Source organism: Perna viridis, chromosome 10 (genome assembly GCF_037379345.1).
Source record: "Perna viridis isolate PV_CMFRI_1.1 ecotype Kerala chromosome 10, ASM3737934v1, whole genome shotgun sequence".
Taxonomy (NCBI): domain Eukaryota; kingdom Metazoa; phylum Mollusca; class Bivalvia; order Mytilida; family Mytilidae; genus Perna; species Perna viridis.
This window is the reverse complement of record NC_142454.1, coordinates 41,178,840-41,194,230: the sequence shown is the minus strand read 5'-3', so window position 1 is coordinate 41,194,230 and position 15,391 is coordinate 41,178,840. Positions and strand designations below refer to the sequence as shown.

Below are 15,391 nucleotides of genomic sequence, written 5' to 3'. Positions count from 1 at the left end.
TGTTTTATTTATCTCTAAAATTTACAATTTTACTTTCAAATATGATTGATAACTCAATCTAAAACACAACAAAAAGTTTAAAGGTTAGTCTCTGTAAGAATCAGGCAGTGGGTGGAACATGGTATGAAAAAACCACCATTTGGAAAGTTTAATTTGACTATTTGCACCATCAGAATCAAGGAGGAAAGGCAAGATTTTCCATGTCACTTTGGTTTACTGATTTATAATTTCATAGAAATGCAATGAAAATGAACATTTCAAGGGCAGATAACTCTGTCAATAACCATCTTTGTTTAACATTCTATCGAAAAAAATCAATGTTTTTGTGTTTATTATCAGAATATATATTTGCATTTCATGTCATTTTTAGTAAATATTGGGAATACATTTCCGCATTTTACCTGTAATTGAACTGCGTAATATATAGATTTTTGACAAAAATATTTAAAAATATTTCTATGGCCTTACATTCTTATTTACATCGCAGGTAGAGGAATGCTTCGTTGAATCTTTGATAAAATACATATGGCAAAAGGCAAGTGTTCGAAATTGGCTGACTATATCCTCACTAGAATACTTAGTTACAAATGATGTTTAGTTTCCACATAGCATTGGTCAGCTTCAGCCCACAGAACCACTAAGGACCACTACTTCCTTCCTATGTCTTTATATATTGTTTCACCCACTGCCCGATTCTTACGAGACTGACACTTAAAATTTATATATATTTGTTGTGTTCTAGCGTGATTTGGTGTACGCACCTTATTCCTATCATGACGGTTATTTACCTATATCAATATATTAGAGTAACTCAAAATAGTATACTGTGCAAACAATTCGCATGTATCACTAATTGCTGCATGATTCTACTGTAGAATTGTATTAAGCTGGTAAATCTGTAACTTAACCATAGAAAAATCACGTCACATCCATCTAAGAAAAAGTCGTCCCTCTTAAAATATTTTGATTTTCAACAAAATCATGAGAAAGTATTTGAAAATCAAAGACTAAGTCTTCGTAAGTTGTTAATCGTAAAACATTCAATGCCACTGATTTAGGCTTGCCTTCAACATTCGAAATGGCAAGAATGCGATATGCTCTAAAATCGGGTAACTACCGCTTGAATCTTGGTTACCTTGATAAGATTATTCTTTCGTAACCGTGATGACCTGAATGTTTTTCTATCGAAACAACTGGTCGCAAGAAAGTGCAGGTAATGTTTTGATTCCACATGGTTTTATCATTTTTAAAGCAATCTTTGGGTCGCTTATGATACTGAACAGGGAACCAGATTTAAACTACTGACAATAGCTGTGTATAAATATATATTGGGCCCTGATAATGTATATGACCTATATAGATAATTGTTCCCAGCCCCTGTGTCTCAATCGAAAACTGGATAATGTTCAATGCTAACCGATCATTTTATCTTTTAATGTAAACTTCCCATTCTCATACCAGCAAAAAAACGTAGAACACATATGTATGATATTTAAGCACTTTAATATGGATTAATAATATATAATTATACAAATCACCTATGAATGTAAAGTACTGAAATTACGAGTACAAGAAATCGCTAACAATAACAGCGACTTAAAAATAAGTTAAGTACATTCTAAACAACATTGATTTGTCAATAGGAACATCCAATATATCAAAACTTCTGTCTTCTGTCAACAAATAATGACTAAAAAGATCAACGTTGGAAATCTTGTCACACTTTCTACTTTCCTTTATTTTCTTGTGTAACATCAGGGTATTGTTGAGACAGGGGAGTGAGACTGAATGACGTGAAGTGACGCTGGTAAGCTTTACTGGCTCGGAAATTATCATTAGTTCCATGGAGGCGGTCCAGGACTCCAAATATACCAAAGCAGTTATTGAACCTTGAAAAGAAAGTAAATTTGGTAAAAAGAACAGTTTAAAATCTGGAAGCAATACGATTCAATATAATTTTTACCACTATGATAACTTGACATAACAGATATGACAACAAAATGAACAAGACTAGCAAACAATATCAAATGACCATGGTAAATGGAGTACTTAGTGAGAACGCTCACATACCCCGCCCCTATTACGTTAGAGGAAGAGCTGGCTTTAATTCAGAGATTTTCATATGATGATGATGCCTAAAATAACATTAGTTTTGCCATATTTAACTGAATAACTAAATATATCTTAGTAAAACAATCAAGAAAACTAAATTAAAATGGGTGTAATTCCCAATCACTTCCTGGTATGAAGCACAACTATGTTTTGTAACCTAACTACATATATAAGTTCAATAAACTCTAAATGGTAGTTTCAGAGGAGTTGTGATGACTAGATGCTTCAGTAGTACATGTCATAAAACTATGTTATAATCATCGCAACTCCTGTGAAACAACCACTTAGATTTGTTTTGAACGTATGTATGCAGTTAGCATATTATACTAAGTTTCATCAAGTTCTAAAATGTTTGAGACAATGACAAAATAGTGATTGACGGAAGGACGGACACGGGTCAAACATTATACCATCCGCATCTTTGCTGCATGGGTAATAACAAGGTTTAAGAATTTTATCACAATTATTACATACATAAGAACTTCTCTGTTACCAAAGCTATGACTGTTTTATCATAATCTCTCGCTTTTTACCAATTAACATTTATATCATATTATCATTATTATATACTGATAAAACGTTACTGTTGGGGTCTATTCGAATCTACAGTAAAATACAAATGTACAAATGTCAATGCGAAAAACGCAGCCATAATATGAAAATAATAATGTGTATTTGAATTTCCTAATTCAGTGGCGGATCCAGGAGAGTTGGAATCCTCCGTTCGGTATATATTCATATTGTGCATTTTTTGCAATAATAATCAATAATAGACTAAAGTCCCCGTCACTCTTAATCCAACAGAGTATACAACAAACCGAAAAACAAGTAACCCAGTGCTATCTCAAATTCATAGTGTTTTAAATAAAAACTTTCAAAAAACTGTGCATTTTGTATGGGGTAAAAATTGACCAATAACATTGAAATCCTAAATATCCTTTCTTGTTTTGCAAACCCTCTTCTTAGGGCCCACCAAAGTAATCACAACCAGTAAAACTAAAAGAACTGTTTTACCTTAAATTTATGGAGATAATTCTGCATGGAGTTATATAAAGACTGAAAAAGACCTTACTTTTGATGATGGTAGTCATGTGCCTCAGGTGATGATAGAAATGGGAAGTGATAACCGCAGTGTGAGATGGTTGTTGATACTATGGCTATGGAATACCACAACCATGTTGTTGCGAGGTGAGATCCCATTATTACTGGTCCCATCAGAGGTGGCAGCAAATTACTCATACAATGCTCTACAGGGTGGCAATAAAAAGTCATCATCCCGATCGGGGCGGTCCATTCGTGATGCATTTTGTGGAATCGTTTGTAGAGATTGTTGCGATGCAGCAATCTGAAAAAAAAGGAAATAAATGGATCTATTTAAAACAACAGAAAGTTGATAACAAATATTCACATTTCAACATGAAAAGGGGCAATAACCCCTTCGGAATCAATAATTAAAAAACAGCAGAATTAACTTTGTATTTTATAATTGTGGTTTTAAAAATTTGAATATAAAAATTTTAAATATAAATTTTAAAACAATAACTTCATGTCGTGTTCAAAAAATATTAACTGCGATTAAAGGCCCTATTTTTTTAATACAACAACATTCTACCTTGATATACTGTCCTCAAAACTGAACAGTTTTTTTGCTAAAAAGAATAGATTCAAACTGTACGAGTTTTATTAATTTCTATTAGGTTAACTTAAAGAGGTAGACCTAGGGTAAGGGACACTACTCTTACAAATCATTGGAAAGTTTGTATTCAGCATTTTACATTAATCTCATGAAAGCATCAAAGTAACTTGGACTGATTTCATTCTGTTTCAAATAAAAGCTTGATAGGCTTTGGTGAAAATGAATATGAAGCAAACATATCACTGATTTCACGAGTTATGCCCGTTACCGTAGGTCTACCACCTTAAACGGCTATGGATAATCATTAAGGGAACAATATAGATAGTGTCATTTTGTGGTAAAATGATTACATGTGAGAATAATAAAATGCTATTTCCAACACTACACAGAATACGGTCAGCTCTAGTATAACCGTCTGGAATGTCGGCATCTCACCGCTGATGGGACATCCCCGCCATCTCATTACGTAATATCCAACCAAATTGACGAAGAAGGATACCACAAAACTATTGAAAATGACAATCTTCATACCTTTCTTCACCCTTTCTTTGTCAACCTATGATTTCAATGTAAACCAGAGTTACTAGTTTTTCAGTAAAGAAACTCATGGTACTTAAGATAAGAATTACAGTCAATGGTCCCTTTCCAAAAAATCAGAAAAAAAATAATTTCATTTACTATGCATATTATTAAAATATGCTAATCTCATTGGATAATCGGCTTTACAAGTGATGTTTTATGAGTCTGTGAAACACATCTACGAACTATTCATATAGGCCGCGCCCACAATTAAGTGGACTACTTTTATTGATCATTGTGCATTGCCTATTCTCTATGTATATCAAAAATATTATAGAAAGATATGAAATGTAATTGTTAGAATTTAATGTTTCATTTTTGACGTTCCATGGGCATGTAAAAGCGTTGTACGTAGAACATCATAGTTACTTTTTTTCTTAGATACAGAGGAAACCCATTTTTAAATGCTAATTGTGCTTAGATGGTAAGCATTGTAAGAATGTAACTTATGTCAATTTTATATTAGTACGTTTGTTTATCATCTCTGATCAATCTTTTTTTTTCGCTGAGGCTTAATTTTTGCACTGACTGGAAAGGCAAACTTGTCCCGGAGACTGTTTACTGACTCTGTCATGTGATTATTTTATATCTTACTGGTACATTTTTATCCTGTTGTATCTTATATTTCAGAAGGAAGCTGGGGTTTCTTGTTGTGTCCAAAATCAAAAGAAGAGCACCTGCTCCCCATGTTACAGCATTGATGAAAACTATTGTCCCTGTAAATATAAAGTTACACAAGGGTTACACGAGGAATGGACCATTCAGGTCAAAGTGTAGTCTTTTCTTTATGCTTTAAGAGGGTGTCCATACAAATAACAGGCAGTGGGTGGCACATGACAAATGTTTTCTATTTCATATCGCAAATGCATCCTTCCTTAAAGTTGACTGTTGGTAATGCATTAACTGCAGCGGATAAAAAGAAGTAAATTACATAGAAAGTATTGAAATTCATTTTGAGCAAAATTTGGTTACTTTCTAGGGAACTTTATAGTCATCTTCTGAGCCACCCATTGTCGATTTATAGAAATCTATTTACTATTTGACATACATATGATATAAACATTGCGTGAGATAAAATTTATCATGTGCCATCCACATCATAAGACTAGCCTGGTTTTTTACATGGACAGTCCCTTAAATACCAATATAAAGTTCAACCACTGCAAATGGTTTTGGTGACTCAAGGTGTAGAAAAAACCATCGAATCAACGATGTCGTTTTGATTTACATATACCATATACTTTCGTTACTACAGTTCTTTTTGCATACAGATCTATAATATTTTGTTTGAAAAAAAAACGATACATCCATCTCAAACTAAAATCAACCAAATCAAGAATGATAACTCTTACAAAGTGCCAATTTCATGTAAAATCTGTATTTTTTATATCAAAAGTAAAACCGTATAAAATAAACTAAGACGGGTTATGTGATGTGTATTTTTTTCAAAAAAAATAATCATGATAAAAGTGAGTTTGGAAGTTTTTTCGCCGTAATGAACTACCTCCCGTCAGATATTTTGTAAGAATTCTTCTTCAACTGATTAAAAATACTTTAGTAGATGTAAGAGACTATAGGTTAGGTTGGAGAATGAAATTAAATAGTAGACACGTTTGTGCTAACTGTGAGGTAGTCGGTGAGCACGCGTAGCGGGTGCACAATATTCACTTTCTACCCAAGCCCTTCCTCGCGGAAGTGTATATTGAGCATACTCATCAACTTACCACAAAAGGGTCTATTGCAAAGCAAGAAAGGGGAATCAATGTCACTAAAATCTGAGAGGAAATCAAAGAATATTTTCCCAGAATAACGACTAGAAAACAAACACATACAACAAAGAATATGAATATGAATTACCAAATCAACACGTACAAGGAAACAGAAGTAAATGAGCAACCCGAACTCCACAAAAACTGGGAGCATGGACACTAGGTGCACTGGTAGGCGTCCTCTGATTTTCTACAAACACTCGCCGAATTGCTCATAAAATGTCAAGTCTGAGTAAGAAGAAAGAGGAAAGGAAAATGGTAACACTATGAACAGAGCTTGGCATGCATTCTTAAAAAAATCAAGATTTTATGAACAAGAAATTACACTATTGAACACGATTTATGGAGGAGAAACCAAGCCCAGTGTTCCCATTAAAATCTTCTATTGAATACCTAATTCATATATTGAATGACGGTACTAATTTATTCATTGTGTGTAAGTGTGACGCTTATTATAGATAAAAACATAAAATAACACGTACATATGCAATAAACTTGAAATGAAATATATCCTTGTTCATAAAAAAACTAAATCCTAACACTTAACCGACTACAAGGATTATTTGTATTTGAGTTAAAAAAACTAAATCCTAACACTTAACCGACTACAAGGATTATTTGTATTTATAGACATACATATTAAAGACAGTTGAGTTTATCTACTAATATATGTAGATTGTTACTGATACGGTACCTATGACTCCAACAGCGAAATCATTTTCCCCAAACAAGCCATAAACGCTATCCCAAGAATTCTTCCAGAAATTTCCAGACGCTTCCCAAAACTGTTGTAAGTACCTATAATAAGTAAAGTCATGTCAAAATTTTAATCCTTAATGTGCTATTAATTAATACAGTGCAGTTTCAAAACCATAGTTTTAATGTGTAGAAAGTCTCGCTCATTCTCGCATTCAGCGAACGATAATTCGCCGATTGCAACATGGTGTTGCACTTTAAACAAAGATCCAATGGCCGTCCACGTGTGTTTTAACGAAACAGTTTTAGGGTGCACATTAAGCTCCGTCAATTATAGGCATAGCCTAGAATCATATCATTGGTATAAAAACAGATTTTTCATTCAAAATATTTGAATTTAGTAGTTTTCATTCAGAATTGTCAACTTTCCTTTCATCTGTGGCAACATCCCTTTGGCTCCCGCGTATGGAGTGTTCATATCACAACGCATACGTTATGCCAGAGCTTACCGAAACTACGCAGACTTTTTGTATCGCGCTAGAACTCTAACAAATAGGCTTCTGGAACAGGCTTATGTCGCTACAAGATTGAAGTCATCACTACAGAAGTTTTATGGTCATCATCATGAACTCGTGGATCGTTATGGTGTATCCAACAGCACCGTGAAAACTGATTTATTCAACGGGTCATAGTTTTCATTTCCTCGTTTGCCTACCCCGGACTTGACTTTTTTATGAGCAACTTGACGGGTGAAAAGCAGAGGACGCTTACCATACCGGTGCACCTGGTCCATGCTCCCATTTTTAATGGAGTCCGAGTTGCTCGTTTACTTTTGTTACTTTGTATGTATGATTTTAGTTACTTTATGTTCTTTGTTGTGTATGTCTGTTTTCCATGTCTGGTCTTTGTCCCTGGATTACATTCTTTTGATTACCTCTATAACCTTGGTTCCCTTGATTACTCTTTCTGCATGTCACTTAGCTCAAAACATTTATGTAGCTTTGTTATTGAAATTTCTATGGATATGATAATTGAGCATTTTGAATTTTAAAAAAATTATAATTTTGTTTTAGTCCTGCCTGTATCCATGCTACATACATATACGGTTTCCTTAGGGCTAACTTATACCTAATATGGCAATTCATTGATTATATAAGGGTACGTATTACAGACAGTAGTATAGTTTACTTCAGGAATAGAATTGCCTTCCCTTGACTGGATGTCATAATTATTGAAAAAAAAATACTGAATTGAAATTATTCAGGTTTCGTGTATACCTCCAAAATGCAAATAATAATACAATGAAAGACTTTGTACTTTACATGTTGCAAATAAAATTGTTGACACACAACAAAACTGTTCACTTCCGTTCAAGACTACATGGTGGATATATTGCAAATGTTTCGCTGTACCTGTGTTTTAGGGACAGCTGCAGCCTGCCCGTTGGTATGAGGGTTTCCTCGTCAGTCATTGAAGACCAATGGTTGAGCTTACAATTTGCACCTTGTACATTTATATACATATCAGTGTATAATTTCTTAACCTTACTTATTTTGGACTTACCTTGATTATGAAACGGATTAGTGTTCGGTAATTGTTTTTGTTACCCTTATTTCCTCATATATACTGGTTAGTAACGAACTTATTTGAATCAAATATTTGAACACCATCTAAGTCTACGTAGTAACATTTTAATACATAGTCTTAAAATTAATAAAATGTATAATTTAAAAAATAAAACAGATTCATAATCATTACAAACAACAAGAAAAAAAATCAAACAAAAACCAATACTGTATATTTTTTACATAAAGGCATGTACACCTGAAACCTCAAACATTTACTTGCTTTTTCTTTTTAATCTCAGTCACTTATATACTTGTAATTTTAAGTTAAATATTTCAACCTCCTCATTTATCTACGAATGCTTATTTCATGTTAACACTAAAGAGAAATGCTAAGAAATCCTTGGAACTTAATGTACAGATTTGTGCTCCACACGTTTCTCTCCTGAGAAGTCAGGAAATTTAAGATCTTTATTGAAGGAACGCTTTACGGATCTTCTGTAATACTTTTGCCCTTCTTACCTTCGAGTCAATCCAATACCTGAAAGACGTAGAACATTTTCCACCATTCTTCTTAATTAGTGAGCCTTTATCTTATCTGAAATAATACAGTTAATGTATTTTTTTTTAATATGCCTCATCCTTTTTATTGTGATCAGTATCTTTAATGACTATGTATGTACGCAAAAGTATTTAATATGGTGTAAAGTTAAAGATTTGACATCGCCTTAATACTTAAAAATTATAATAAGTTTATCGGAAGTCAATTTATGGGGTTACTTCAACCTACTTCTGTAGAAAGCAATCAATCTAAATTAGACTCTTTTTGAAGTTTCTATTTATCAAAATACACTGAAACCTGTCTACACCAAACTCTGAAAATCTCGCAAATCTGTCTACACCAAACAGTAAGTGTAGGTTTAAAAGAATTTTGAACCTGAATAAACCAAATACGTGTCTACACCGAACACGTGTCTACACCAAACACGTGTCTACACCAAACACGTCTCACAACCATACACAGGCAAATTTTAGACGCATGTTTAACGTACGTCTTGAAATGACGTATGTCAGACGTCTATCAAACGTACGTTTAACGTATGTTTTTTTTTCAGACGCATGGTAAACGCGTATCCAAAACGTATATCAGACATATGTTGTGCAAACATATGTTAAACGCATGTCAAAAACATGTCTACCGTATGGTGTACGCAGACATATGTTAAACGCATATCAGAAACATATGTTAAACGCATGTCAAAAACATGTCTACCGTATGGCGTACGCAGACATATGTTAAACGCATGTCAAAAACATGTCTACCGTATGGCGTACGCAGACATATGTTAAACGCATATCAAAAACATGTTAAACGCATGTCAAAACATGTCTATCGTATGGTGTACGCAGACATATGTTAAACGCATATCAAAAACACATGTTGGACATGTATTGAACATACTTATAGATGTTTAACACAGAATCAGTGAACTTTAAATTCAATTACTTGAAGTTTTGAAGAAAAAATAATTAATTTTACTGCATTTTCTCATTGTCATAAGGCAAAAAAAAATATGTCTGTTTCGGGTTTCCCGACCAACCCCAATACATTTTTTCTCTAAAATTGACAAAATCGGTAATTTATGCCAATTTCCGGTATAATACGGATCATTTCCGGTAAAACCGAAAGTACGTTAAAAACCAGGTCACAATAGCGTTTGAATAGGAGACTTTATTTATATCGCGTAAATCCAAGCGTCAATACAGTGTACTTATATTTTGTTCAAAATTCCTGCAAAAAATAAGTGTATTGTAATAAAACTAAGACATGATTAATAGGATTAAACTTTCTACTTAAAACCATAAACTTTCATGACTTAAACATGATGCTATTTTACAAATATAGGCTCAACTTTAGTCGAGAAAAAATAAAATGAAAAAAAAATAAATAAAATGAATATGTCGACCGACCTACCCTATTTTTGGGAGGAATATAACCCTAAACAGATATTTTTTTTTTGGCCTCATAGAATGACATTTAAAAAAAAAACAAATAGGATTAAGGGGATTGAGGTCTAGAAAAACAGCGTCAGGGGGCGATAAGCGATAGCACAAAAAAAAAGCCTGGGCCTAAACATTATTTTCACAACAACAAAAATTTAAGTCTCTAATGCTTAATAAGAAACACTAAGATGTCTATGCTTTCTGGTTATGGTCACTTTGGTATACCATTTCCATTTACAATAACATTAGATTAATAGTGCAGTGTAGATTGCATCCTGTGAGTTTCCGTTATTTGTTGAACTCTCATAAAAGATTGCAAAACCGTCTCTTTATTTGTTTACTTGTGAGAAATATTTGTTTTTTAACAAATTGTCAGAAAGTACTTTATTTGTTCTTCATAAGTTGAATAATTGATGTTTACCCAGGCAGGACCATATTAAAAGTCTAATACAACTTACAGGTTTTCCATGAATTGAGCAAAGTAATATCTAGATTATGATACAGAGCCCCAACAAAAAGAAATCATTCATCATTTATGCATATTAAAGATTTCTGTATCCTGGCTTTAATCTTTCTTAATCTGTTTTTTTTTTACGATTGTTTAAATAAACATTTGTGTGTCACATAATATACATTTGTAGTGTAGCCACTTTTGGGAATAAAAGATGAAGTCCCTATTTATGGTCTTTCAAATAAAAATAAAATAAAAATGATCAAAATTGTGGTTAATTCAGCATAAATCTATCCATGACAAATTAAGGAAAACTACTAGTTGTTGATATTATGCTATTAAAAAGAGCTACATTTTTGTATCATACATCGACATTCATTGTGGAATACAATTTTGATGAGCAGATTGACAAGAGGTGCTTCTGTCTTGAAAATGGCGATTTCTAATCTCCGTACATTTTAATCTTCATGTAAAGCACTAAAAGGTAAGCTGAGAGAAAATTACCAGCATAACTCTATGTTCTCGTTTGATGAACCATGATGGAATACAGAGATGTGATGTCAATATTGTCACCAGGCGCGTAGCTGCCGCTAGGCAAAAAAGCTTTTACCTGCACTTAATTTTGCCAATTTTTTATTATTTTTTTTATTATTATTTTTATAAAATACATCCAGGAGAGGCATAAATGATGCTCTAAAACGCTATCTCCGCGAGCTTCGGGGGGGGGGGGGCTTCACCACACTGGACCCCCTACCAGGGCTCCGTCCTGGACCTGCTGGGGCCTTAAGCGGCCCAGACCCCCTGCTGTAATTTTGCCTACACCTCAAGTTGACCTCAGCTACGCGCCTGGTCACTGTATACTTTCAAGCATTGATGGAGATTCTGTGTAATATCTGAGTACAAACTTGTGCCCAATTTCTAATTTTCAAGGTACGTAATCCGTACTCAGAAATGCACAGAAAGTGAAGGTTTCTCTGTTGTTATTTTTCTTTTTCTCTTTTCATATCCGGAGGGTCTCATTAATTGCCGACAAGAAATTGATTTAGCGAAAAGAAACTTGAATTAGCGACAAGAAACTTTGTCTTTATTTTTTGACATTCATTGTGAAACTATGATTTACATGATTCACAGTAAACACAAAGGTTTGTGCAATTTTTGCCACAATCCCCACAGGGAAACTGCCATTTTGATTCCCTTGCCCAAGGGGAAAATCCTGTACCAAAGGGTTTGTAATACCGATGGCATTATACAACTTCACTCCCTTGCACAAGGGGAAAACTCTTTACCAAAGGGTTTTTAATACCGATGACATTATACAACTTCACTCCCTTGCACAAGGGGAACCCTGTTCCTAAGGGTTTGGACTAACACCGATGGTATTAATCTCACAAAGTTTTTATTCCCTTGCCGAAGGGGAAGCCCTGCTCCTGAGGGTATCTATTTATTAACAATGATGGTATTAATGTCAGCGTAACAAATCGAAACCGTATGCAAATATATACGTAGCAAAGATTCTTACAAACGCACAGAGTCGTACTTTTGCAAGAACCAGAGTGCCTACTTTGGCTTTATGTTAAAGATGAGTAAAAAGTGTGGCTTCTTCAGCTTGGGTGTATTGAATGCATGTATAAGATAAGTTAAGTTTTGGTTTCAGTCAGCTTGGTAGAAAAACAAGTTCTGTGCTAGAAACCCTTTGAAAGTAAATGACTAAGAAAAACAACCACGCTTAGAACCATCAACAGTGTTTTTACCTTACTTAGTTTTCTGGTCTATGGCTTCATAAGATATGATGCTAAGAAAAACTTATTACGGCCAATATTATTTTTAATTTTTACATCAAAAGAATCAGTGTGGTTGATTCTGAAGATTACAACAACAATTCTAGCTACCAAAACTCTTGATTGTGAGATCAAAGGGTGAGTGGCTTCTTTTAGGTAATTAATATCATAATTACCGCAATTAACAATTTAACGACCCACGTGCAGAAGTCAGTGATTAACACCTTATTGACGGGCGCGTGGATGAATGTCACAACTTAATTAATCCGATTGGCTGATATGCGTAAATATACAAATCTATCAGAATTTAGAATGACCTAGAATCCTGACATATCTGCATTCTTTAAAAATGATTTCAAATATTTTTTTTTTAAAAACTCAAATCTTTGCAAATTACGTTGTTTTTTCACCCTTTTCATCAATTTATTTCTTTATTATATTTTAAAATGTCATTTAAAATGATATATTTGATTAATATTAGTTCTCGAAATTTTAAACCTTGTATGGCAAATGTTAACCAGAGACATTAATGTGTATTAATGTCTGTTTTTATCAACTTTGCATGTGCATTTTTTTTAAATATAACCAGGGATTTATAACTTCTTAAATTAAGGCTAGAAACCACTAATTCCACTTCCCATAGGCTTCTATGCAAATTTCACAATATTCAATGGCTTCTCTGGACTTCACCTTAACTTTAACCTGCAGAGGACTATATATCAGCATGATTCTACATGTGCCAGCTCACAATCCTCAGAATGGCATGTGGGGTTAGCAGACTTGCAGTGCAGTACTGGTCACCGGAAGTGAAGTTTCTATAAATAGCATGGGAAATCCCAGTGTTTTCACACGATAGGGGTATATTTAGAAATCATTATGGAGATTAGGCTTCACATCACAAGAAGCAAAATGCACCTATAAAATGTACAGAAATGTTTTTCCTTTCAGAAACTGTTTAAATTTTTTAAATAAGATGAGAACTTTTTTCACAGCACTATGAGGAACAGGGGTAATTTCTGCGTAGGACTATTTTTGCGTACGTTCCAAATGTTCATTGGTTGAATTGGTGTTCTGTAACCTAAAAATTATTTCTATTTTTTAACAGCAAATGGAAATTAAAATGCAAGGGAGATAACTGAAGCGATTGGTCATTTCGCCCCATTTGAAAAAAGATTTTCGTTGTTCTATTTTCCTAGACTGGGCGTTATTTGGTGTAAAACGTGATCTGATTCTGTTAAATATTTTCAAAGGAAAGTGAAATATGAATTCATGTATTCATATACTGGGAATCATGTTTGTAAAACTTCAATTTCTTTTCTGATTTTTTTTATCTTTACATGGACGACAGCAGTAGGGCCGAATCGTCCATTTTTAAATGCACGTGAGCGTATTATAATAACAGAAGACAGACTTATTTATGAAAAAATAACATATAATGAAGCTACCTGTTTGGATGCATACATTCCTGATATTTGAATTAGGCTCTAGTAATAGAATTAGATAAGTATTTTGCTTCTGTAAAGAATTTAAAGGCTTCTAATCAGTCATGTATGAGATTAGTTTACCCACAGATACATGTAGCATACGAACATCGCCCATTACAAGTATATTAAATGATGCAGGACAGCTCACAAAGGCCCATTACAAACTCTGCACATTGTTAATTCGGTACATAACGAACTCGGCATACTATATATTTACTATGTACACAAATTATATTATTATTAGAAAAAAACGCTGTTTTATTAAAAAAAAAAAAAACACGAAAGAAATATCAATTTGGTTTAAATAATTTTTAACGCAATAAGGAAACCAGAGAAACAAAGTTTTAATTAAAGTTGCTCTACTTCATTTCTACATTTTTCCAATATTTTCATATTTGAAAAAAAAAAGAAGAAAAGAAACAAATAAATCTAGCTATCAAGTGACATGTATCAACTGTTTATTTACCACCAGATATCCGTATACCTAGTTGTTATTTGTCAGGTAGATATCGGATGTAGAGCATTGTAAATATGTTATCATTCTGATAACACCAATAATTACCCATTGTTAGAAATTATTGATTTTCATTAATATTCACGCAGAGCAGTGACAATTTGCAAGGTGCTGGCAAATACCATGTCACGCACGTGAGTTGGTGCAGTTGTAATAAAGTGTAAAACGCCCCTTTGTATGATTTATGGCCTTTCGAGAATAAATTGCTCCAAACAATTTAGTATTGAATATTCAGAATTTTAAATTTAATCCTCATGCATACGTTATATTCGCTGTAAAACTTGTTTGAAAATGGAAGCCAAGGAAGAAGATGATCGCTGCATAGAGTGTTCTCGTCAGGTCAAGAAAAGACAACAAGCAGTTACATGTGACAGTTGTAATGGCTGGGTTCACAGAAAGTATACAGGTATTTCATATATATATAATTACAATTTTCATTCCCACTAAAACTAAAAAACAACACTCCACGTTCGAAAAAAAATGCCTAAAAGCGTTAAATAAGCTCTTTGAGTTTAATAGAGGGAAGAATGAGTAGTTGCATATTATTCAAAATATCTTGATACATGCAAGTGTATTACATTATTTTGATTTAATACAATGAATATTCAATTAATCATGAACATTTTAGTATTTGGTATTTGAATTCATTTTACCATGGTATAATGCCATCGATACTTTAGAGACAACTGTATATATAAACATTATCTCATGGTCATCTCTAACTTCTTTTTCATCAAAAAGTTTTGATAGTACTTAAATTCCTTTCGACTGATACAAATTCACACATTAAGCAAATATATGTT

General features: G+C 33.3%; 1 protein-coding gene across 1 annotated transcript; it reads right to left on the bottom strand.

Annotated features, from left to right (window-relative positions):
- Positions 1–1,484: 1,484 nt before the first annotated feature.
- On the bottom strand, positions 1,485–14,231 carry LOC148605808 (fatty acid hydroxylase domain-containing protein 2-like). The gene is made up of 7 exons (XM_088549369.1): positions 14,156–14,231; positions 8,880–8,955; positions 6,791–6,894; positions 4,922–5,043; positions 4,099–4,304; positions 3,185–3,457; positions 1,485–1,889 (listed from the first exon to the last, which is right to left on the bottom strand). The coding sequence occupies exons 2-7, from the start codon at positions 8,924–8,926 to the stop codon at positions 1,727–1,729; spliced, it is 915 nt and encodes a 304-aa protein (XP_088405495.1). The 5' UTR covers positions 8,927–8,955; positions 14,156–14,231; the 3' UTR covers positions 1,485–1,726.
- Between the last annotated feature and the right edge of the window lie 1,160 nt (positions 14,232–15,391).